The sequence below is a fragment of the Lagopus leucura genome, unplaced genomic scaffold (assembly GCF_019238085.1).
Source record: "Lagopus leucura isolate 7727_CA_CO unplaced genomic scaffold, USGS_WTPT01 Super-Scaffold_100021, whole genome shotgun sequence".
Classification (NCBI taxonomy): Eukaryota; Metazoa; Chordata; class Aves; order Galliformes; family Phasianidae; genus Lagopus; species Lagopus leucura.
The window spans coordinates 606,638-632,879 of record NW_024962274.1 but is presented as its reverse complement, the minus strand read 5'-3'; the positions used below and the strand labels follow the sequence as shown (position 1 = coordinate 632,879).

Sequence of the window (26,242 nt, the reverse complement as noted above, 5' to 3'; positions counted from 1 at the left end):
GAGCAGGAAATGCTAAAGCTCTCAGTGCTGCTCTGAGGAATGTGTACACAGCCATGCCTTAGCTGTGTACAGAATTTTTTAAAGGCAATTAGAAGGTGATGCCGCAATTTTTATTTGCTCTGTTTGTAATGTCTGCCCTTGAGGTGTATCTTGCACAGGAATACTTAGAAACTGTTTTTAGGAGGGAAAGAGTCTGCTTTGCTTTTCAGGCAAACAGGCATTCTGCAGTCATGTTGAAATTAAAGGTCTGCCACTTAGTGCACAGCTGACATTCTCTTTCTAATAGGTTGTAGCATCATACTGTGAGATGTGTACTTGGACTTGACAGTGTATTTTGTTGGATCAGCTGCAGCACTGGTAGCTTTAGGATACGCTGGGAAGTAGGACTGTACCTGCGTCATCACCATGAAGTACTGCCCAAGGAAACTAAAGAGTGTGCCTTGGATTATATCCTTGGTAGCATTACTTATCTGTAAAATTTATTTTGTTCCCAGTGCATTGTACTTGGTGAACAATTTGTAATATCTGGGGGTAAAGGCGGGACATGACACTGAGAAGTGGCATTGTGTGATATAAAGCCATGACGTCTCAGGCTCTGAAAGTACAGTAAAGATAGCATGTATATATCACTTACCAGTGTGTGCTGTTCCTGTGCAAACATCAGCTTCCTGCTTTGTCTCCTGTCAGCAGAGGCCTGTCACTTTCATACTGCAATAAATTCGCATCAGGAGAACAAATCCCAGCACCAGTCTTACAAACTAGCTTCGAGGCAGTAATGTTTCTCAAGCAAGAGACTTTCTCAGTGTAACCATATCCATGAAATCTTACTCAGTAAGGGTGGCTGGTGTTGGCTGTTGCTTTGAGCTCTCCGATGAACTGGCTTGAATCTCATTCTTTTGTCAAGCAACTGTATGCTTCTTGCCAGCTCTGCAACCTCGTGAGCTGGTGAGCCTGATCTGCAGCCCAGTGACAGGATGCATCTGCTGCATGCAGATAGAGGGATAAAGGCCATGGTACACTGTTGCAGGTGGAGACTTTTCTAAGGCTTTTGTGAGGTCTTACTTTCTCATAAGACTTTTTTGAAGGCTATCCCCATCTTTGATCATGTCACTTGACATGTGTGCTCCTGTACGGGAAGATAGGAAGGCCAGGAGAGCTGTTGGAGCAGAAAATGTCTGGATTTCAGGACAGGAGGTCAGAGCACCCATTCTGACAAGTTGAGGCAACAGTCATCTGAAGATTTAATCAGATTTCTGACTTCATAATGTTTGGGCAAGGAAATAATGTGGGTAATAGCAGATAAGTTTGAGATTAATTCTTTTAAGCATTTATTTGACACTTTCCCTTTTATTTGTAATATACTTGAGTTAACTCTGCACTTCAGTTTTCTTGTTCTTTTAATGTTGATTTGTCTGATGAGTGAGAAGCATGGATTGGAGTCTTTTGTTGCCTGCAAATGTGTCAGTTTAATTCACAGCATGAAGCCTAGCAGTTTCTTTCTCTTCCCTAGCTTGGATTTGATCTTCTGTCCTGATCCAACATAGCTGTTAAGCAGGAGCTCAGTCTTAAAGCCGTGCATAGATTTTCCAATTCACATACAGTGCACACCATCCTGAAATTTCTTGGATTAGGGTTAATGTAGTAAGAATCTCTGAACTTTGGATTGAAGGGGAAGCTGGGAGTACCTCCCCAGATGTGCAGTCTCCATCACTGTCAAGAGGAGTCTTACCCACTGGAAAGAGGTTCTGTGATTAGAAAGCTTTGTAGTTGATTTCATATGTTGTTCTTCTGTCATGGAATAGAATTAATACTCATTATGTTTTTGCTGCTGTTCAGTCTGATTATATTTGCCTGTGGATCTAATTAGCTGAATTAATCTCCGTAGTAAGTTTTGAGTGTCTAAGTTTTTCTTCTGATGAAGTATGCATTTATTTTCTGTCCCTGTCAGTGGGATGATTCTTATATGTTGTTGCTTATATATGAGAAGACACAAACCTGCCTTTAAATGTGAACAAAGAGAAGTTTTTTCCTCTGCTGACACAGTACGTGATGCCTTCCTCTATGTAACTGCATCTTCTTTGCTTCATCTATAAAGCAAGGTGCTGTCACTCGCAGGGACTTCCACAAACTTTTCCTGTTGTCATCCTCAAATCCTTTACTATCATCTTTGTCCTGATGCCTGTGGATATTTTCATTGGCTCAGGTCATGTATTTGGTGAAATTTCATCTCATCACACCAGAGGTCATCTCATGGTTTCTTTTGCTCGCTCACTGTGTTCTACCTCTGTTATCTGTTGTGCTAAATTTAAATCGTCTTAGCCTGGAACTCTGTGTGTGTGTGTGTGTGTGTGTGTGTTTTTGTAAGAGTTAAAATACTCATTCACTTCAGGGCATTCAACTGTTCTTTTTATATATTAACCCGTTCTGGGTTAAATCAGTTATGTATCTTAGTCTCAGTAAAGAGAACATGGCATGTTTATACTGAACTGCTCCAACCATGAATCGTGTCTGATTTTTACCTTAGTAACTCAGCTGTAGGTTTCCTTTCAGAGTCTTTTCCTTAATGTAGGCTTGGAACCTTTGGGGATGGGGAGTAGCTAACATTCCCAAAACACCTCACATTGTTTCTCCTGGCTTTTGTTAAGTGATGGTGAGAAATTTCAGCCAAAGCAAGTGTGGATAAAATTTAGAGCTGCTTTCTCATAAGCTGAGGCCTTCTGATAGAAAGCCATGTCCATTGAGACTTATCTCTTCAGCTGCTTCAGTGTAGTGAGCAACAGAATTTGTAGATCCACAGCAATGTGGCAGTGCTTGGCATACAGCTGTTCTAACCAGCAGTTATGATGGAGTGATGTGCAGACTGGTACTTTCACCAGGTATTGGAAGGAGGGCATGAGTGTGTCCTAAGTGATGCACTCTGATTTCAGTTTGTGGAATGGGAGAAGGTGGGTATACTTTTCCTTATAGAGCTAATGGTCTGTTAATCCTTAGCTAATTTTAATTTTTTAATCACTTTTTTAAGGACTGTGCATTTCTCTGTGATTTATTTCTGTTAACTTGTGTTTTTTTTTTTAATCTTCTTTATTTTAATGTGTGCCTGTTTGCCCATAAAGGGACATTGCTCTATGAGCCCTTGTGATGACGGATATGTAAGTGTCTCTATCTTTATATCCTTTCACATTGCCTGCTGCAATCTGTCGCTGTTTGTATCTCATTTCACAACATGTAACCATTTTCTGTGTATTTTAACTCATCGCTACATTAACTGTATGGTTTATATCTGCTGAAAATATGTGCAAGGCATGGTATTTGTGCATGGAGAACAGAAGTTCTCAGTAACCTTATGGCTTTGTAATATGTGTAACACAGCATGTCAACAAAAGATCAGCTTTGTCCACAACTTTTACGTGAAACACAGCTTCTTTACAACGTACAGAAAGCGATTGTTTCTTCCATGTGAACGTCAGTGTATATAATGCGAGGTCTTAGAAGAGTGCCAACGCTACCTGATCCCACAACACCTTTGAGTAAACAGGTGGATGGATATTAGTGCTTGAGATAACACAGCTTATCAGAGGTGTGGCTTATTTTATGTGTTTGTAGTTTTGATTTGCAGTTAGAGATGATAATTTTTTTTCCATGCAATTAAAATGGCCCCTTTTCGTTAGAAGCCAAAAAAGCAAAAGTATTCTGCGTACTGCCTGTGACTTCTGTAACCCAGATGGAGGCTTGTATTCTGGCAATATTACAAATAAGCCATAAGAATCTAATTCTGCCCAGTGCATTCTTTGCAAAGAGAGGAAATGAGTCCAATTCTAAGTCAACATGTAATCAAATCATAAAGGTGATTGACACCAATTCTAAAAAATGCCAATCAATTTTCTGTTTAAAATCACCCTCATTTGTTGGTTTGGTTTTTTTTTTAATTTATTTGAGTAAAACAAGATCTGACCTTCCCAGGAACACTGAACTTTATTTCAAATGTGTTCCTCACTTCCCACTTTAATGCCATTTTGTTTGGAGAAACAATCACCATATGCAACAGCCTATTCCTTATGTGCTTCTTTTTTTTGACATATAGAATACATGTTCATCTGTGTTTAAAAGATGACCTGTATCAAGCACCCTGGTACTGCAAATGTGAGAGGCACTACTGGCCACCCTTTGCTGGGTGCTCACCATTCTGTTTTGTTTCATTGTGATCTGTTTCAAGATTGAGAAAACCTGTTTATAGATGTGAGGACATGAAAGAAGTGATCTTTGCTGAAGAAAAGTTCTGCCTGTATACAGGTAGCTTTAGTAGCATACAATTTTGTACAATGCAGAATGTACTATCTTGCAATGCAGAATTGTTTATAATTTTTTTAAGCTGTCTGACTCTAATTTTGGGGTATTTCTTGAGTAGATAGATTGGTTTCCTCTAACATCTCCTTACTGTTCATATATAGCATTATTTCTCTGTCATCTGTTGTCATTGCTTTGTTGCATAGCATTACAGTGTGACTTTTTTATGCACGCTTCATGTCTCTCAGAGAAGCTATTTTTTGTGCCAAGTAGGAAGTTTTCATAACAGCATATCTCTGGTGTAAGTAAGGAGAAGAAATAATTTAAAACATTTGCAGATCTTATGAAATAAATCTGCATGACCCCAGTAGAGACCTGCCAGCTTACACAAGGTCAGTGCCTGAGCAGTGCTAAGCTGCATGCAGCAGTCTTCCTGTCGTTAGCGTGTGACAAATGAGCTGAGCATTCGTTGGTGATTTCTAGTGGTATGTACACCTTAGATCAAACTTCTACTCTTCACACATCCATCACATATCTTTGATTATCAATTCTGAATCTGCATTGCATTTACAGTGAATCCTTATAGTAAGTTTTCAGAGTGGTAACTGAGGTCAGAACCTGGTTTTTAGCTTCAGCTACATTCAGCACGTTACGAATGTACACATCGAATAGTGAAGTGGAGTTGGTTTGAATGTGGGGCTGCAGCATTTGATAAGCTCAGTTGTGGTTTTGGCTTGCAGATGAAATGCATCTGTTTTCTTTTATAAATTTTGATATAATATTTTTCCCTTTGAACTTTATTTTATTCCATGCTGTTCATATTCAAGCATCGCTTCTTTCAAAAATGACGGGCTGCCATCTGTGGCTAATCTGCACTGTGACAGAGTTGCTTTGCTTAATATGGCACCTGGTTTGGCTTTGGTAAGGAACATCACAACAATAAGTCATACCTCATGATCCTACCAGAATGAGCAATGCTTGGGCTGTTATCTTGTTTGTTTCTCTTCTTTCCCTAAGACACCTGGTTTCTGCATGTGTTTAATTATGGAAAAATGGTTCTGCCTAAATGGTTTTGCATGAGAAGTATTTTGCTTGAGATTGAACTGATGTTGGGTATTGCACATAAGTCACATATACTGTATGTTCTTCATGATCATTCCCTGACCAGCACTTGTTAGGCAGAAAGTTGGATAAATATTTAACCTGATAAGACCAGGAAAAGGGCTTGGGAGGAAATACTAAGTTTAAAATATCTCTTGACAACAAATCATTTTAATCTGAGAAACTGCTGATAAAAAAGGAGCTATGAAAGCTTGGCTGATGTGGGCATTGTCTGGAGATGAGTGTTGGATGCAGATTGAGGAAGGTCTCTTCTCACAGCGCCATTGGCTGCTTGTGTTTCAGTCTGTGGCCTTGGATTCATCACCTAGAAATGAAGATTGTAATGGTTTGACTAGCCTTGGAGAATAGTAGGAATTTATTGCTGGTAGAGTCACAGCTATGAATGCAAAGTGCCGATGGCTTCACTTCATCTTGTGCCATTATTTAAAGCAGCTGTTATAAATAAATCCAAGTTTCCTGCATCCAAATACTCTCCCTTGCTTTCTCTCTTACAAACACCATGCAGTTAGAACTTGGACACTACTGCCACAGAAGTGACAAGATGTGAGGGTTCAGCATTTAGATTTAAGAACTAACAGCAAGAGAGTAAAAGATCCATGTGGATCAAAAACCAGGATTCTGTTCTGCCAGCTTTCATTAGAGAAGGCAACCCGAACTCTTATCAGTTGAGATAAAAAATGAAATTTTTCCTCATTTAAATGTAACCCTTACTTCCTAAAAATGTAGAAGACTTCATGTTTTCACATTCATCTACAACACGAAAGCCTGTTTTTAAAAGCTTTCGGCTAAAGATTTGCAAAGAACTTAAACAAAAGGAGTTTTGTTATTGAATTTGTAACAGGGCGGATTGTTGTTGCTGGGAATCTCTTGCTTTTGCTTTCTATAGTAGGGGTGTGTTGAGAAGATGAAGGCTGCACTGACACTCCTGCCAGCAATAGTATGTGTGAGAGCTTGGCCTTGGAGCTGCTGTGTACTGGTGAAGAAACGACATTTTTATGCTGGCCGGATTATATGGCTTCGTTGTGTTAAAAGTGCTCTTGCTTTAATTAAACCCAGGAGCTGCTCTGCAGGACCCAGCTGTGTCTGAGGTGTGATTTTTCCTTTTAATAAATGTAATGCTCAAGTCAAGAAGTAGAACTTAACAGAGCTTTTGAGGGTTAGATGGTGTCGTGGTGCTTAACCAGGTAAATATCCTGAGATTTGGGATGTCTCTGATCGGTACCAGAGAAATGAAACAGAAATGAATAAGGAAGAAAAAAAAAAAAAGCCTGCCTTGTGAATTGTGGAAGATGTGAGGCTGAGGAGCACGTGCTTTGGAGGGAAATCTGTGGTGGATGTGCACCCTGTCCCTTGAGTGGGACAAGGTGTTCTGTGAGGGGGGGAAGAGCACCCTGCTTACAGGCAGGAGTTAAAGTGAAGTGTTAGAATGGTGTGTTAGCTGCAGGTGGAGGGCCCATGGGGCTCACCTCTCAGGGATACCTCCGTTGCTTGTCCCAAAGTAGTACAGACCCCACAGTCATTGCCCTGCAAGCTCCAGGAGAACAACTGGATGGCGGAGCTTCCAGAACAGACCAGAAAGCGATATAATTCCCTAGCAATTCCTCTTGTCATAGAACTCCTTAAAATACAGACCTACATAAATCCCAAAACTAGGAAATAGTGGAGTTGTCACTATGCTGTATCAGCTGTTGCTATTTTGCAGAATTTTTCTGTGTCACAATCATAGAATGATTAAGGTTGGCAGAGACCACTGGGATCATCTAGTCCAGCTGTAATCAAGTACTCATTTTCTTGTTTTCCTTTTTGTGGTGTTTGTGTGCCGTGAATGTTTGGTTGTTTAATTGCAAAGCAATAGCTTGTAGCACTTGCATGCTGCCTCTCATTGGTAGATCTCAAAGAAGAGCTCACTGGAGAGTCTGATGCCTGTGTCCTTCCTTTTTGGATAAGAAAGTCGGGGCCTAGAGATAGGAAATTACACACTTAAATGTTGTCTGCTTCTGATGGCTGAGTCAGAGCTATACACGTCTCCAGCCAATTTCTTACGCAGTTTGCCATACTGTAAGGATATAGATTAGCTTACTTATGTCTAATTCCAATCGTGCAAAGGCAGATGAAGAAAGGAGGTCTCTGCCTGTAATGTGGTTGCGTTATCTCTGCTTACCAGTGATGCTGCCCACGGTCAGTCAGGTTGAATGGAGGTGCTGTGAAGGACCAGCCAGCCCTGAGAATCCTCCTGTCTGCTTTGCCTAATCAAACCTGAAGCAACACAAACCGTGTCCAGATTGCTTCCCAGGAACACCAAAGGGCTGGGAAAGCCTTCACCCTGTGAGGTTCTAGGCTGATGCTCTTGGGTCTGAAACGCTAAGAAAAATGATTGCAAATAAGTGGGGGGAAAACGATTGAAATATATATGATATTTTGAAGATTTCTCTGCTGGTTGAGAAAGATGGTTATGTGAGGAGTGCTGTCAAGACAGGTTAATTCTGAAGTGCATGACCTATTAATTATCTATTGTATACCAGTCATTCATTGACTGAAACATAGCATGAAATGCTTCCTAGTGTGTGTATAAGCTTATTTCACATTTGAGAGAGCTGTTCCTTCTATTACAAAGAATACCCATGAGCTTTGTGAAGACCTCAGCTGGTGTAACTCGGTATTCTCTGCGGCACTGCTTGCCTTTTGTCTGCTAAATCCCTCCGTTTTAAATCTGACAATAGACTCTGATTATATAGCTCCCATTGAAAGAGGCTAGGTTAGAAGAGGAGGTGGGTTTTGCAGTCATAAATGGTAACGAGACACTGCATAGAAAGTGAGTAGTGAGACCGACACAAAAGGTGACACAGAATATTCTGTGAACGTGGCGTGTAGTTGACATTGAAATGCATAATATGAAGCACAGTTAGTGCTAGCTAAAGAAATATTTATTAAACAAGACATCTTTTATATGGTGTTGACATCTTTAAGCTCTGGCTTGTGCAGCAGTGGTGCCTTCCTTTGCTTTGAGTCACGCTGCAGCAAAGCAGAAATATCCAGGCTTAAATGGAGCTTATCCTAGGCATGTTGTCCCACATCCCTTCTGTCTGCAGTAGGCTTTTCTTTACATATTTATGGCTGTGTGTATAGGTATATTTTAATAGCAGCAGGAAGTCTGAGACAATTGGTATTGAAATTGCATTTGGGTGAAATGCATGGTATGTCTCCACTGGGAAATTATTGCACTGTTAAGGTATTAAGATTTTTGAAGTCAAGAGACAATGAAAAAGGTCTTCATCTTCCTCAGTGGATTTCAGAGAGTATTTTCTCCTCTCTCCCTTTTCTGCATTTTTGAATGTTTGAAGTGAGTTTTTGGAGTATGTCAGTGCAGACAGCACAGATAGATCATAACAAAAGGGATTTTAACTTTTTAACTACTTTGAAGGAAAGGGAAGTATTGAAGTCTTTTCTAGCTGTATTTCTAAATAGCAACATAGGTTTTATATGAAAGGAACTGCAAACCTCAGTGAGAGAAAGCACTCTGGACCTCATTAATAATAGTTCCGATGTGAAATTTGAACTCATCTGTTACAATTTCCTTTTTTTTTCCTCTGATCCAGGCTTCCACAATGTTAAGAGCATCTTTGGCACCTGTGTAAGTATTGCTGAGCTGCATTTATAACTGTAAAAAACAGGAGGAGGGATTGGTAAACCTAAGTGCCCTGCCTGTCATTTGCAAATGGAATCGGTCTGCATGCTTCCTCTCATTGATCTCGGTGAGCATTGCGTGCAGGCACTATGTGCTGGGATTCTTCTCTTGGGCAGGTTCAATAACATCCTCATTTCAGCAGGATGTTGCTAATCCAACAAGTCTGTCACTCCACACCTGGGAGCTGTTTGCTCTGTTTTCTGTGCTGTTTCCGCACCATACATTCCTATTGTTGGAATTGCTTTGCTTCTCACAAATCAAGGGAAAAGGGGAGTTGGTAAGTTGGTAAGGTGTTTTTTATGTGTACTTTGGGATCTTTTTTTTTTAGTGCTGAACTTAGGAAATGTTGGCTATCATTAAGGTAAAGATAATGTGTCTGAGGTGAGAGATTTTTAAGATGCTCAGACCATCAGCTGGCTGTTTAATGTCTGCAGATTGTGATGACAAGTGAACTGCATCTAAGGTGGAAGAAAACCCAAGTTCAAGACATTGTCTTAAGTTGTTTATTCTAACATGGTAATGGTAATAAAAATAACAAATGTATAAGAATGTGGAGACCCTTTTCCTGAAGCAGAAGTCCTGTTTTGGCTCTTGACACCTCAGTGATATCATCTGCACCAAATAAGGAGTTTGGATGAACGTCAAAATTCAATATATTTCCTATTTGTATTGTAGGAAGAAGCAGGATGTGCCCTTGTTGCCCTCTCTGGACTATGAGAAGCTGAAGAAAGATTTGCTTGCAGGGAACGATCGTCTCAAGGCCTTCTTACTGCAGGCTCTGCGCTGGGTGAGTAGGATGGCTTCTGTAGAAACAGATCAGTCTCTTCTGGGGGGGGTCTAGAACTAAAATCTATCTTGTGGGCCAGGTGATTGTTCTGCTGGTCACTGTTATAGGCAGCATTTGTCTTTGTCAGTGAATCTTGCTGATGGTCTTCAGATGATGAGGGAAGCCCTGGCAGTAGGTGTGTGTATGTGGCAGTGCTCTCTTTGAGAAAAGCCAGATAGGAATTCCTGGGATCTTCAGTGGAAGTTGTTTTTCAAAGAAATAGCTGATGCCTAAAACAACATTTTCGATGTGTTGCTCTGTTCAGATTCACTTAAATACTGCTGTATCAAAGAACTACCTGATTCTAACTGGTACTTTCCCTTCGTGGTGAAGGTGTTCTACAGGAGCCTACAGTTTTGTTTAACTCAGATAACTTCATAATATTTTTGAAGAACTAAAGGTGACAACAGGAAGCATAATTTTCCTGCTGAAAAGGAAGCTGACAATTTCACTGTGACAGACATGAAAGATGGTAATAGTGAAATTCTGGTCAAGCTTCAATGTCTGTTTTCACATATCAAATAAAAAAGCAACACCTCCTGGTCAGACCAGCGGTCCCCCTAACCCACTACTCTGAGGTGTTTTAGAAAAGCACTGCATCTGTGGCTATTGAAAGGGCTTTTAACTTCATGGGAAGTAATGCTGTGTCCTTCATGCAGAACAGCTTCCAAGGAACAGTTCTGTGATGGATCACTAAGCCGAGCTCAGGGCAGTTCATCGCATTCCCTTAGATCACTGAGGTTGAATTCCTTCTCCCTGTGAGAAAAGAATTAATTTTCAGCCATGTGGTATCAGCACCTTTGAAATCTTGTGGTCATCAATTCACCCTACCATTGATTTATTTGTCTGGTTTATTGATGTTTTTGTTTATTTCAGCGCTTGACAACTTCATATCCTGGAGAACAGAGGGATACTGTCCTGCAGGCTTACATCAGTAATGACCTCTTAGATTGCCACAGCAAGTGTCAGGTCAGCTGGAATAGTCTTCCTCTTCCTTGTATGTGATACTGCTGATTTCTTTCTGTGAAGTGCTTATGAGATGCTGTGTTCCTTTTTGAGTGCTGATGTGTTGTTAGATAAAACATTCAGTCCGTTTCACTGATAAGATGTGAATTAACACTTTGGTCATAGTACCTCTACAGAATATCTGATTGTGCATGTATTCAACAGTATTTTGGTGAATTTGGAATGGTTTGTTGTGTTGATTCACTCACCGTGTTCCAATACTGTTGCTATCAAGTGTGAAAACAGTTTTCTTTGTTCATAAAGGTTACTTTTCTGAGGGTCCCCAGTTGTTTGCAGCAGTGGGCCTGCATCCTACCTTGTCATTGCAACAGTAACTTGTACTGTTAGAAAAGTTAAAGCATTAATTAATCAGTGATCTGATTTTCCTCCCTGAAAATTTCTGTAAGAGGAGAGCTAGGTGTAAAACAGGGAATAAAAATGGTTTGCAAGGTGGTGATCTTGCTATGTTCTAGAGCTGCTTAGTTGTCAAGAAACAGCACTTCTATTCAGCTGACATTAACATTCAGTTAGTGACCAAAAAACTGCTAACTTCACTGATGAACTTACATGGACTAATTTTAGATTTCCTCTTTAGCAGTGCTGGTTCATTACAATTCTCACCCTACACCATGCTGTTCTAACGGACTGAGCTGAGCAGCTGTACTCTGCTTATTTGTTCATTTTCTGCCTCTCTCTCAGACCTCCCCCTGACCCCGCACCAAAATAAGATTTAAAGAAAAGAGGAAGTGGAAAATTCCAAATCCTATTATCAATTTTAAAGATGTCAGTATGCAGTCCATGCTTGTTTGCTTTGCAAATTTACTGAAAATTTTACGGTGTTATAGAAAACTTATGTTTGTTTTTACCTGCTTTGGTGTGCTGTTATTAATGGTTGCTCTCTTTTTCAGAGAAGTGTCCTTAAATTACTGCAGTCTAAGAGTGAGGTAGTCAGACAGTATATGGCAAGGCTCATCAATGCTTTTGCTTCATTGGCAGAAGGTAAGAGATCCTCTGCAAGGGAAGAAAAAAAAGAAAAAGAGAGCAAAACCGTTTTCATGTAACACTGATAGAGAGAAAAAGCATTTTCATATAAAACTGATTCACAAGTACTGCATGAGTGCGTTCACTGTGTGTGGGAATGTAGAGCCTTGTTGGCACCCTTTTTCTGGGGATTTGCTCTCACATGCATTCAGAAGAGTTTTTCACTACCTGGAAAGTTTTCCTTTTGACACTGCATATGCACCATTTCTGTTGTCATTTGATTGTCTGTGGTCTGTGTGGGGGCTTACCCAGCTTAGTCTTCAGCCTCTTTATGAGGGTTAAAAAACAGGGGAGGGAAGAAGGGAAGGAATATTCCTTAGTGATTGAAGTGCCTGTAGGCAGACCTGCTACCAGGCTGCACGGTGGTCCTTATTGCCACTGTTCTTGCATTTCCTGCTCCTCACCTGAATAAATTTTTGTGCATCACTGCTCCCTCTTTGGTTGCGTATGTGCAGCCGTGTCTCTCTGCCTGTCCCAAATTAGCCTTTGGTTCAGTGTTAACTATTGCTTGGAACTGAAATTGCTTTTGAAGTCAATAGCAATAAGGCACCTAACTTTCCTGAGCTCTTTGGATGTGTCTGCTCTTTTTCTGGAATATACAAAACTGATAAATCAGAGAGCATGTGGATTCTGTGTGGTGCAAGCAGAGGTACTAAATGGGCGGTTGGGGACCTCTAATGCTGCGAGCGGGTAGAGAGTAGCTGGTCAGCTACAACTCATTTGTGCAGGTTTGTTTGGGCTTTGGCACAACATTGTGTCTCCTCAGGAAAAAAAAATGGAGGTCAATCCATCTTAGTCTTCCAAGGAGAAGAAACTTTTCTGTCATGCATCGGTATCTCAGCATCTGTTCTTTCATCGCTCTTTGCACCAGGTCGTCTCTACCTTTCTCAGAACCCAGTGTTGCTGCAAATGCTGGAGGAGAGACTGAAAACTGAGGACAAGGATTCCCTTACATGGGAGAACGTTCTGGGGGCTCTGCAGAAATTCAGCCTCAGGTGATGAAAGCACAGCATGCAGTGGTGACAGCAGGAGAGGAAATGCGGGCTAAGTTGGGCTCTGTTCAGGGAGGAAAGAAAAGCGCTCGATTTTCCCATAACAATCATCAGCCCCTCTGATGGCTGATGAAAGCAATGTCATTTATTATAGAGGAGAACTCAGTTTTGCTGACTGAATTAACCTGACTTCCTACCAGCTATCAAGACACAAGTAAATGTACGTCTCCTGCCGTAGCTGTGTGTGCTTTTGTATGTGTTCCTTAACTGAGCAACTGCAGTGAAAGTCTTTATGTAGAAAGTTCTGAAGATCCCACACAGGAGGGAAAAAAAAAAAAACAAACAGCTGACTTACATTCCCTTGTGTTTTGTTATCCTCTTTACAAACATTTTTCAGGGTTTTCATCCTCAAACTGTTAATCCTCCTTCCTGAGGTTGTCTGTGCACAGGCTGTTCTGTTTCTTACTTCTGCATCAGCACTCTGACTCAAAATGTCCATTGCAAAAGAAATATCATGCAGATACTGTAAGATGCTTGATGTTATTCTCATTTATCAAGCAAGTATTACCTAGACTTCTGTTTTCTGGCAATCAGGTGGCATATTCAGCTCCGAATAGCTAATTAAATACAGGTAGGAGTGTTTAGTTCTTGTTTTCAGTCACACTATCTCTAAATTAAAACCATAAGTTGTGTTGCTTTGTTTCTTTGCTGGTTTTGTTTGTTTGGACTTGCTGAAGAATGAATGCTGCTGTTGGATTTGCTTCATGCAGATCTGTAGATGAAACACACGTAGATGTGCTTTGTATGAGTTTACACACTGCTTCCTCGTATAGTATCTTATACATACTTGAGATGAGATAGAATGAATCTTCATACCCTATTGCTTGAAATCATAAGTTAGTTTTAGAGAAAAGGATTTTTCCATTAAAGCAGTGTTTGATAGTACAGATGAGTTTGAGTTTTAGGGCCCAGCAGCATTTTGGTGAAACAATCTACTGAAAATTTCATTACTGAAAGTTTTTAACTTTTTAACAAGTAACACTTCACCTTAGAGAATATTAATGTCAGACACTTGGCATGAGGGACTTTCTTTTTCTTTTCTCAGTGCAGGGGTAGGTGCTCACTTGCTTTCTTGCTTTGCTCTCCTGTAGTTTATATTTTGTTGGCAAGCTAGTTTGTGGCAGGTAGATGGAGTAGGATTTTAATGCGCTCATATTAGTTAAACGTATTCAAAAGCTACTTATGTTCTCATTTGTTTTGTGTGTGTGTTGTGTTTAATTCTAGACGTGCCCTGCAGTCAGCAATGATCAAGGATGGGCTCATTTTCTGGCTGGCTGATGTCCTGGCGGATACAGATAGCCTTTCTGATTACACACTAGAATATTCTGTTGCCTTGTTCATGAATCTTTGTTTGAGGAGTGCAGGTATATTACATTTTGAATTACAGCTTTATTCTAAGAAATAAATAGGGAAGATCCTGAAAGCTTCTATTGGTATTCCTGGATTCTTCAAAGTGACCATAACTAGTAGCAGAAACCCAAATAACCAGTGATATTTGAGTGTCATAACCCGTACTTTTGAGTCCATCTCTTTCTGAAGAATCCTGAACTATGGAGATGAGCTTGACCAAAATCAGTGGAACTCTCCAAGATTTCGTTCCTTTTTTAGATCAGCATGTGAGAACTGCCTTTCTGACATTCCAGGTCTGCTTTTCAAAGGGCGCTTGATACTTGTGTAAGAGATCTGTTTGTATAAAAGTAAGTCAGAACTGACTTGATCAGTATTGGAAGGAGTTAACCCTGCAGCATGTGGAGTGGAATGCTTGCAGGAAACACTTGGACAGTACAGAGATTCCACAGAGGAATACAGTGTTATTTTCTATGCCTGAGAGATTTAAAAGAAGCTTAAAATAAATTTCCTCTTAAAAATGAAAGTAAGACAAGGATGAAGAAGTGGCTGCTTGGTATAAGCAAAGTAACACCACTGTCAAATCCCTTTGTGTTGCCTCCTGTCCACGATTACCACTGCATGACTCTGAAGCAACTCCACTGATTTCACTCAGTTATGTTGAGCAACATTTGGAAGGAACAAGGAACAGTATTGCTCCGTGTAAATTAATTATATTTAGTACTGATTTTGAGAGATTATTAAGAAACTTGCTCTGATCTGTTGTTTTTTTTCAAGCATGCTTATGCTTTCTCCCTTTGCAGGGAAGAAAATGTGTGCAAGGATTGCAGGCCGTGTACTCAAAGTTCTCTCTGATCTTCTTGGCCATGAGAATCAGGAGGTACTGTGTAGTGAACTTCAGGTTAAGGAAAAAGTGGAAAGGAAAATTAAAGCTTAGGCATTCAAGAAATGTGTAAAGAAGGAAATCAACTTCATTTGTTAATTAAGTTGTTTGACATTTTCCTAAAATTCACAGTGATGTTAATTTGATTTCACTGGACACTGATCTTTCTGGATGTAATTATGTCTTCCTTTAACAGCTGTTGATGGGCAGACATGAACGTCTCCTAGATTCCTAATTAGCATGCAATCCATGTGCATTTTTGATTGTTGTTTCTGATGCTATTTAAACATCATATCAAATCCTCTCTGGTTTGAACAATGTGTGGTTCAGGACATGCAAAGTATTGGGTACAAAGAAACAGAACTGCTACTGGTTTAAGGAGTGTTTTAAGCAACTAGTGACTAATATCTTCCTGTCTACCATTTTGTTTAACCTGCCACTTCACCATTTTGTGGTTCAGTTTCTTTTCTTTCTCCAGACATGCTTGCATGCGAGTACTAAAATTGATAATTTATGTCTACCTGATGTTTTCAATACATGGCTGATAAAATTATCTTATATAACACATTGCTTTAGCTGTCCCTGCAGAGATGCACTTCTTTTAACCGTGGGGTAGAATTCAAGGAAAAATGCAAAGAAAGATTCAATGAAGTTGATATCATAAAGAGGCAGAATTTTGAGGAGAATGCACTGGATTGATTCCTTTACAATAGCAGGAGTTGTCTAGGGACATCTGGTTAAAGCATAGTATGGACTCTGGGTTCTCGTGGCTATATCCAGCAATTGAATCTTGAGGGTTTTTTATCTCTTAAACTGAAAGAAAGTTTCAGTGAAGTGTTAGCTCCAACTTTTACAAATTTGGTAGAGGATGTACAGTTCTTTACTGCTACTGTTTTAATTAGGATGAAACTTGTCATCTTTTCATCTTGTCATACTTTCATTGAACTGTTTCACTGGTATCTTAGAATGACCTCGACATTTCTCTTCAAAAGTGCATTTTTATGGCATAGTTTGCATCAGTGCAACTGGTGGAAGGTTTGTGCTTGCTGTTGATGGTACAAGGCAGTGTTCTTGGGTGCCTGCAGAGCTTTTAGAGAAGCTGTGGGATCCTTGTGTAAATCCCATCACTTGTTTTCCTTCGCTTCCTCTGCTCACAGCCCAGCTCACTTATTCCTTTTTTCAAGGTATAAGCAGAGGATGACTGAAGATCTTAGTGCTCCAGCAGTAAGTGGCGAGCACAGATGGTCACATAAGTGCCAGTACAATTGGTTAGACAGATCTGCTGGTTTTCACTATCCATATTACCAAGTACTTTTGCTGCTGCTGAGGGACAGTAATAGGCAGCATGGGACGATCTTCTGTGCTGCTACAACTTTTATCATTCTGCTTAAGGCTACAGCATGTGAAGCCTGTCTGCATTTGTGCTGACACAGTCTTGTCCCAGTTTTTTGTCCTTTCCTATTTTTTTTGGACTGTCACAAGTGCTTGTCAGAAACTGACTCTTTTCCTGCTTTCCTCTTTTTTTTTCCCCTTGGTGGCAGTGCATTGGGTCAATTTGCAAGAATACATTTTCAAAAAAAGAGGAGAGAAAGTCAAAACACAGTAGTACTGTTTTAAATAAATTGTAGCACAGTGTACTTGTGTCCTATAAAGAAAATCACTGCTTACCATGTGGGAATTTTTGCAAATGTAGGCTAGCTTGATTAAACTCTCTAAACGTAGTTATTCTGCTCCTTCACTCTTAAATTTTGGCTATAGACTACTTGTCTGAATGTCAGAGTTTTTCTTAGTGATCGACTACTGGCCAATATTTCTTCTTCTTAGATACAACCATACGTGAATGGAGCACTCTACAGCATTCTTGCTATCCCTTCGGTCCGAGAAGAAGCCAGAGCGATGGTGAGCAGTACTGCTTTTATAGCACAAAGGTCAACTCATATGCTGAAGATGGCACACATATGGGTACAGGTCAGGTGGTGTGTGGCAGGATTGTGAGGTAGGAAGCATGGTATTTTGAGAAGGACGTCCACAGGAGGCCCTCTACCTTTTATATGCAAGCAGGTATAAACAGATTGAACATTTTTGCCATATTTGCTGATCTTTTTCCAGAGGTGAAGTCCCACTAGTGCAAAGGATTCTTTCCAGATCATAAGTTGGAGGTGTTATTTTTGAAGTGCTGTCCATATAGCATTTTGTAGACTGAATGTGGCCCTGATGCTTTCGTTTGACCTTCTGTTTCCTCCCCTTAGTTCATTTATTCTGCACCAGCAAACAAGCCAGTAAGGGTACAAGTTCCTCTTGCTACTGTTTTCCTGCCTGATGTAGACATGGTTGGCTGGGGAGAGCTGGTGGAAGGTTTTCAGAGAACTTGGAATTGAAAGTTAGTCTAATGGTAACAAACATGCTTTGATTAGAGCTGGAGGAAACTGTTCCTTCCTTTATACCTTAAGAGCAGATCTAGTGAGTTATACAGACATAACTGCTGTTAGATGTTTTACTTAGGAGAGCACAGGGCACTGGATGTCATCTTCCATGATTAAAGACACAACATCAAGCCTGTAAGGTCCACTAAGGAAGAAACTGAGTTTAGGAGAAGGCTGAAGATTGTCTTGCTTTTGATTTTTCCTTCTCTGAACTTCACACAGTTGTCTGTGAATGCAAATTTGCCCTTTTCTGTTGACTGCTGTGTTGACAACTGAGTTGAGAAGGCAGAAGTAACAGATCTGTTAAAAATGGCTCTTCATCACGAATACTTCCACATTTAAATCTAGAAGCAGTCCAGACAGTGCATTTCTTTTCTTTTGGAAGTGTATGGACAAAAAGGAGTGCTTAGAGCAGAGCACAGTGGTTTGTTTCACATTGCCTGTGTTTTTCCCATCAAAACGATGACATTTTAGCTGACGGATCTGTCACTGTGGTCATGTGAAATACTAATCTTACAGTGTTTTCCACTCCATCCAGGGAATGGAAGAAATTCTACGCTGCTTTCTCAAGGAAGGAAATGCAGAGATGATCCGACAGATTGAATTTATTATCAAGCAGCTCTATTCAGGTCAGACGAACAAAATGCAGCTATCTGAGCTGTAAATCTTCACAAAGCCATAAGTAGGCTCATGTTTTTATTTGGCATTGAAACTCCCACAGAGTGACAATAATGTGATGGTCTGAGAGAGGGTGAATAGTGGATGTCAGGATGTGATATGTTTTAAAACTGACTTTTGTGTTAAGAATATAAAGAAGGAATAATAGGCTGCGTAGGTCTCAATCCTGGAGTTTGGGGACTGTAAACAAAATGACCTTGGCTGTTTTCTTTCATACCAGTGGCCTCCTAGAGACCTCTGGAGACAGGTGTGAGCTGAAAATATGCAGGTGATACAATTTGTAAAGTGGAGTTTAGTAACTGTGTCTCTGCCTGTCCCTCACTTTGTAGAGGAGTGGAGCTCTGCATTCCAAAGTGGCTCTGAGCAGGGGGCTGAGACCCTCCATTTTGGAGAGCATGTTGGCTGGTTGCTGGAGTCATAGGGGCTGTGGTAATACAAAGTGTGAGAAGGTGGAACGTTTGTTTTGTTTTCTGTTTCCTGTGTCCAAAAGGGAGGCAGAGGAAGAAGAAAGCAAATAATGAAAAAGAGATGAATTCTAATGAAGTTTTTCTGTACAGTGAAAGTGGAACAAGTCTGACTGCTTTCTTCTAGAAAAAGACAGCATATCTTTGGTTCCTCTGCAAAGGAACAAATAGAATATTTAAGCACCATGTTGCTACTGTGCAATATTTGTTCACCAAAGTTACACAATCACTCCTCTCCTACCTGTGAGAATGGCATTTTTATAAAGGGCATGTCAAATAGATTGGTGAGTGAAAGTTGAGTATAATGGTTTGCAGGATAAGCCTGGGTGCTTTTTACTAAGAAGTCTGTTTGTCCACATAATCGTTGGCATTTAACAATGTCATTGATGGTTTTTTGTTTGTTGCTGTTGATTTGCTTTTACGTTGTTTTTTTTTGTTCTGTGTTCCTCTGTATTGCACAAAAATTACAGTAAGTAATTCTGCACAAGTCTGTATTTTTATTTGTAAACAGTGCAGTAATGAGGTGTTTGTAAAGAGAAGTGGAACTTTTCACTAAAAGCTAGTTGAAAAATTGAGAACTTTGCAAGTGAACACTTTGATTCACACATCTCATCAGAAAATATGCTGGGGCACTGTGGTGAGATCTGTGAGAAAAGTACCATTCCAGAGTGTTTCTACTTCTGTATTTTTTTCCTGGATAAAAATTGATTTCTAGCATGCTTTACAGGGGCAAACAATTCCAATAGATGTCCTGAAAAAAATGGCACATCTGTATGAGAAGCAAGCTGAATCATATTGCTCCCAAAGAGAGACGAAAATTAGAGATTCTGTCAAGCTGGATGTGTGCTCTTACACAGTTTCATTTTTCTTCTTACTAGAAGAGCCACTAAATGACAATATTGTGTCTGATGATGAAGAGGAAGAAGAGGACGAGGAGGTAAGTCATGAAGGCCCTCTGAAACCTTTTAGAGAAATCCTTCATCCTCTAGACAGAAAGAATTCTTATCAGTAAGCCACATCTTGTTTATTCCATTGAGTTGTTTTTTTCTTTTTTGTTTTGTTGAAGTCCTGTTTAATCTCCAGAATACAATAAACAAGAAAATTAATAAACTTTTTTTAAGGTATCCTCATCTGTTTAATGTGTGGCAACTTCTTTTGGCACTCAGAAATTTTGAGATATGTGCAGTAAGTTGTATGTTGTGAGGGAAAACCATAATTCCACATCTGCAAAGAAGTGCCATAAAGAGAGGGAAAAAATGAAGATAGGAAGTATCAGAAGTGATACAATAGAGAAAACTGCTTGGCTGTATATTTCCAAGTCTATGTTAAACACTTTTTATACTGATGATTTTACTTCAGCACTTTTTAAAGAAGCTGACCGCACAGAGTAACAGGATCCCAGGTTTGGAAGCATGCAGTGTGTTTGGTTATTTCATGATCCCATAGCAAGGAGGTCAGGCTGCATTACCTACAATTGCTACATTGCTGTAAGTGCATGTGAAGGAGGACTTGAAAAAGTGCTGCATGGGCAGCTACACTGGGAGCTGTATGGGAATGAAGTCTACTGTATGGCACTTCTCAAGAAGTCTTTCATGAGAACCTTGGAATACTGTTTGAACTACATGTATTCACACCAAGGAAGTCAATGACATTGAGAGCTAGTGATCTCTACTAGACAGTCTTGTATTATAAATATCAGTGGGGAGCATTTTTACTGGAAACTGAGTTTACAGACAAAGAGTGAGTTTTTGGGCTGGACGGACTAAGAGTTTAAGTCCTGCGGAATTCAGCAAGCCTGTTGTGTCAGCGTTTGCTAACTTGTTGCACATAAATGCTAACAACCCTGTTACACTTCAAAAACTGCCCTGCTGCTGCAGGTTGTTGAGCATTTTTCAAACGTACTTTGAACCCGTTACATTGTGAAAACAGAGAAAAATGTAAATATGTTGTAAAAGGTGTGGTGTGCTCACAGCCAGCACTGAGCGTAGCGCTTTGCTGGATCCACCGATGTCCGGGAAAGCCTTGTAATCTTTTTTTTCTTTTTGTTATTATTTTCTGCATCGTTTAGCTTTTTTGTTGTGATGCCTTCCCCTGATTTCGGAGCTATGTGGCACTTCTAGGTTTAGGGCTATGTGGAGATTTTAGTTTAGTCAGTTCTCTCTCTTCTCCGGAATGGGTTCTGTGAACTGTACCATGCTTTTTCTAATCAGATTGTTGTAATTGTTTCAACTCCTGCTGCTCTGAAGTGAGTTTTTCAGTAACCTGTTCTTCCCATTCCTCCAACTCATAACCGGTGCTTGATGTGCAGGTGGTCATTCTAGGAATTCATATTAGAACTTCCTTTCGTTCATTACCCTGCTTGGCATCTTTCAACTGACATTCCAAGGCTTTGAGTGTCTTCGGTGTTTTGCAAGGATCCAAGGTTGTGATATTTTCCCTTGAATGCTGGTACACGTATTTGAAGGTTACTGTTGTGAAAGCATAGAGATAAGGAGGCCCTTCATGAAAGCAGTGGCTTTGGATTGTATGGTAGTGTTGCATGTTTTCACTGACTGATTTTTCTGCTGCTCTTGGGAATGAAAAGATTTCTCCTATTCAGTTGTGTCCCCTGGACAAGTTGCTGCTCACCGTCCCAGCCAAGGCTCTAGGTCAAATCAATTTGAGATGTGTTCTTACCACCATCATGTGATTACAGCAGGCCTCGGTCACTCCTTGTTTTACTCAAAAAATAACAATAGGCTTTTGAAACAAAGTGCCTGATTTCGGTTTTGCATTAGCTTTGCTATTATGTTCAAAGAACTCAGATTTAGGCAGTTCTACAACTGCCACCAATGTAACGTTGATTGTGGCGAGTTTACAATCCTTATTGCTGCTGGGAGCTGTAATTCTGTTCTGTTACATGTAAGCCTGCTTTGTTAGTCTCTATACACAGAAAACACAGTCTGCAAACAGTGTGACAGCAAAAGGATGTATGAAACTCATAATGTTGTTGTGTTCTTAACGAAGCAAAGGAAGGTTTGTTGTCTCACTGCCTCAATGCTTGAGGCCCTTTTGTATTTTGGAAATGCTGAGAGTTATTGTTCTTTGGGGCCCTGTGATAGCATCTGGTATTGTGATCTGACAGCAGAAAGTTTTGGAAGGCTTTGGCAGAAGTCTTGTCTTGATGTAATGCTTAAAAACTACTGCAGACGTGTGTCGGTATGCAGCCATGTATTGACAATTTATGACATGCATTCAGATGACCTGCTGGTACGTTGCTGATTTGCTCAGCACCAATTTTCACTCCCTCAAAACTTAAGAAACAACAAAATGAGTCTTATCTGATTTTTACCTTCTCTTTTATTGCTTCCAAGAGCATGCAAAGTGTCTCCATGCTGTTGCTATTACCTTTCCTGGTTTCTTGTGTTGCTGTTTTTGTTTGTTTCACTTTTGCCTGTGTCTAATTTAGAGTTGTTCAATTCTTTTGGCTTTGAACAGATCTTGTGATAATAACTGGTTTCTCCAGGCCCCATAAATCATTCGTTAGAGATGCAGCTGAGAGACATGACCATTCATAGCTACAGAGGGTCTGATACGAAAATGGTGGGGGAAAAGAAAATCTAGCCAGCCCTTTTCATCACTGCCACCACCTCCCCTCCCCAAAAATACAAAACAAAAAAGCAAAGAACCCATTGATATGCAACTGAAATTGGACTGCTTTTTTTTTTTTTAATAAAGAGTATTAATTTTTTTTCATCGTGTGCTTATTAACATTAGTGTTATTTAGTGAAAAATAATTAACACAAAACTTTCCCTAAACACTTGGATATTTGCTCTACAACTTGAATCTCATCACAGTACTTGTGGGATTGATTCCATCGTGTTATTTGATGTTTGGACTCGATGATCTTAGAGGTTGTCTCCAACCTTAACAATGCTATGATTATGATAAAGGGCTTTGCTTCCAGTGTGTGCTGCAGCAGTGAACAGGGCACCAGTTGTGTTTTAGCAGCAATGGAGGCATGGTACATCTGTCAAAGCTTTTCTTCCAAACAGGGAGCCAGAGGAGGAGCATGTTCAGGCTCAGTTACCTGGTGTGTTATATAACATCAGGGAGCAAGATTGGCAGGGAGATCCTTCCCAGGAACCAGAACTCAGAGTTCTCCAGGTGACAAAACGTGTCACCCAGCACAGTGGGTGAGGTGGGACCTGGGGACACCGAGCTGATCAGAGAAGCAAAGTTAAATACAGCATGCAGGAAAAAGCTCGATGAAAGATCGGGGTGATGGTCTGTCTTTTCTGAGTAATGAGCAAGAGTTCTGTCAAATATTCTTGAAGGAAACAATTTGCTGTTGATGCTGCATTGTCATACTGTGTAAAACAAACAAACAAACAAAACAAAAAACAAACCTCCCAGCAAACTATTTCTAAAGCCCGTCTTTGTAACTCTTTTTTTGCCTAAGCACAGTATACGTGCAGTCTTTCTGTTTTGTTTGATACAGATGGTTGTTGGACAGTTTACAGGTGTTTATCTGTGTTTTTTTTCATGATCTGGCTTATTTCCCACACCTACCAACTTCCAAGCTGATTGTAGCATATCTTTCATTGGGAGAGGAAGGCAGATGGAACATTTCCCTGAGGTCCTGTACAACCTTATCTTAACAATCCAGTATCTCAGTAGTGCTTATGAAAAACTTTAATTTGTATATGGAAAATAATTATAGTGGGGGGGGGGGGGGGGGAAGGGAAGCCTCCAATGTGGCTGAGAAACAGCATTAGGTTACATTTTTCAGTCTGTACTGCATAACCATATGCATAACCATAAGTTGGTTGTATGGGTAGATCTGTAAAAACTACAGCTACAAACTTAGCAGCTGCTAACTGCTACAAAAATAGCAGCTGCTTGTTAGGGATGGAGCATTGCATCTCTTCAGACTAGCATAGGGTGTCCTGCAACAGTGCTAAGTACTGAGATTTTCTTGAGCCCTTCTTAGGTCAAGGAATAATTATCTGAGGCTGGAAATTTGAAGGATGACAACTTTGAAGTGCAAACTGTGCTTTCTGCTGAATAATTTTTGGAGGAAGGTGTTGATCTTCCTTCTCTCAAGATTCTCTAGTTTCTGATTACATTGAAAGCTCAGTTGAGCTTGTATCTGGGTGTCTGCCTTTTTGGTAGAAATTAGCTGTACGTTACAATTCACATGTGCAGTACTGACAGTCATTTATCTGGAAAGTACATATCATCTAAGTGACTACTGAAGTGAGAAGTAAATTTGAAATGAAAACTTCCTCGGAACCTGTGCTCAGATAACCTGTGTGTTGCTGTTGCAGGAGGGCCATGACATCATGGAGGCTGACCTGGACAAAGATGAGGTTTTACAGCCTCAACTGGGAGAGCTTACAGGAGAGAAGCTGTTGACAACTGAATACTTGGGAGTAAGTACTGCTTTCCACGATCCTTAACAAGTGAACTTGCTGGATTAAGTGTTTAATTTCAGCACTTTCATTGCCTTCTAAGATCATTCTGTCTTCAGTTCCTTATTTTAAAGGATAGGTTGTACCTGCATAACAGTCCACACCTTTCACTCTTTTTCTTAGCTGTAGTTCAGAAGTAGCGTAAGTTTGAGAACAGCAGTTGCCCCTTCATGAGGTGGTCAGGCTGCAGCTTAATAAGGAACTGAAGGCAGCCTTGGGGTTCTAGTGCTAGGTCAGTGATTGTGACACACAAAGACAAGTGCTGAGCAAGTTAATGCTGGAATATTGCTGGTCTGAAGATTAATTATTCAGGCTTTATGTCAGATCGAGTATTGTATGTCTTACCTCAAGCATCAAAAAGCCATTACGTAAAAAAGCTTGAAGTTGGCCTGAATGTCATTTATTATGCTGCGACAAGTTTAAGTGTGACTGCCTTCTGGATCTCAGAGTCCACAGTCTGGTTGTGGTGGTGATGGAGATGACCTGAGATAAGATGTCATGGAACAGCCCGTAGTGATCTCTGAGAGCTGTATGTTGTGGCACTGAATCACAACTGATCTTCCAATGTAGTATTTCTATAGAATGTCTTCAGTGGCTCCACTTACCTTTATTCCCAGTCTTCTCTTTGTTTTTCCATTTCTTTGTTACCTTTGTCTCAGATAATGACTCATACTCCAAAGACCAAGAGGAAGCTGTTTTCTGGTGTCCATCAGAGTATAGATGAACCTCTCCAGAGACCTGTGACACCAGGTTATCACAGAAATTTATACCCAACGTAAGTTGAAACACATGAAGCAAAGTTGAATTTTTTTTAAAAGCATCTTAAAAAACAAACAAATGCTTCCTACTTCCAGATAAATAAAATCTCCATACTTGAAAGTGCACTGCCATTGTCATTCTTTAAAGATCACTTCAGAACAGAATGGAGAATGCTGCGGGCAGGCAGAGAAACATCCATTGGCTGACGTCACATAATTTAACAAGTAGAACAAATGTTTACTGATCGGTTTGATTTGAAGTTGCATTATATTCCTTGTGTTCATAATCCTTTCTTTTTCTTGCAGTGTGTTCTGTTTGTAGCTTGTATGGGGTATGTAAAACCTGGGATTGGCTTGGGATTCTATCAGCTTGGTATTCTGAAGACTGTCCCATGTCATTCCTCTGCTGCTTTCTGCTTTCATGTTCGTATTTTCAAGTTTTTAAAATACATTTCTTCCACATTTTAGGGTGGAAGGTCCATTCAGACAACAGAGGACTGATGTAGGCAGTAGTTGTATGTGTATAGCTGAATCTGACCTGAGCTTACTGTTGTGGATGGGGAGTGATTCCAACTTTATCCTGCCAGTGTCCATTTCCACCACTATTTTGCAGTGGCATTTGAACAAGCAAGTGAACTGACTTGGAGCCCTCCTGATTCACCAGAAACACTTCTTTTCAACTGTTATGTTTTTGTGGGGTTTTGTTTTTGGCAGCAGTGCAATTCATGTGGGATTATATTGATTTATGTCACTATAGTCTCAGTATGGACAAGTAAAGCATATGAGATCTGGGGATGAAAAAAGGTCAGGAAACATCTAAAAAAAAAATTAGGGAAGGTGAATGAAACACACACTTCTAAGGCAGAAAGAAAAGCTTTGGCTTTTGCAGAGCAGAATTTGTCCTGCGCAGTCTTGAGTTTTTATTTTTATTTTTTCTGACTGCTAGCCTGGAAAGAATGACCTCTGTTTGAGCATGGAGCCTACTTCTGCCTGCTGTAACCTGGATGCCAATTTGGAGTTTGCATCATTTCTCACGGTCATCAGCTTTTGCACCATTTCAATGTCCAGAGCTTTTGCAAGCCCTCTCCCTCTTCCTGTATATTAAGAGAGTGTGTGTGAAGAAAACACCATCTCATTTATACAAACTTGTATTAGTAGCATAGAGATTAGATAATCTTTTTTTCTGCAGTCGTGCAAAACAACTGCATGCCTTAGAAGTC

The 26,242-nt window shown here is 40.2% G+C and overlaps 1 protein-coding gene across 5 annotated transcripts in view; it reads left to right on the top strand.

Annotated features, from left to right (window-relative positions):
• Nucleotides 1–26,242, top strand: part of ARMC9 (armadillo repeat containing 9) — a 57,804-nt gene that overhangs the window by 15,371 nt on the left and 16,191 nt on the right. For 4 of the 5 annotated variants that reach the window (XR_006180362.1, XR_006180364.1, XR_006180363.1 and 1 more), the window contains exons 9-21: nt 3,114–3,149; nt 9,003–9,037; nt 9,767–9,878; nt 10,794–10,886; nt 11,831–11,921; nt 12,835–12,958; nt 14,240–14,379; nt 15,166–15,242; nt 17,070–17,144; nt 18,207–18,297; nt 19,689–19,747; nt 24,121–24,225; nt 24,924–25,039. Coding sequence is in view for 2 of the 5 variants with exons in the window: in XM_042878095.1 (XP_042734029.1) it covers nt 3,114–3,149; nt 9,003–9,037; nt 9,767–9,878; nt 10,794–10,886; nt 11,831–11,921; nt 12,835–12,958; nt 14,240–14,379; nt 15,166–15,242; nt 17,070–17,144; nt 18,207–18,297; nt 19,689–19,747; nt 24,121–24,225; nt 24,924–25,039 (1,154 nt within the window). In the remaining 3 variants the exon portion in view is untranslated. The remainder of the gene's footprint in view (nt 1–3,113; nt 3,150–9,002; nt 9,038–9,766; nt 9,879–10,793; nt 10,887–11,830; nt 11,922–12,834; nt 12,959–14,239; nt 14,380–15,165; nt 15,243–17,069; nt 17,145–18,206; nt 18,298–19,688; nt 19,748–24,120; nt 24,226–24,923; nt 25,040–26,242) is intronic. The other variant, XM_042878096.1, reaches the window with a different exon arrangement.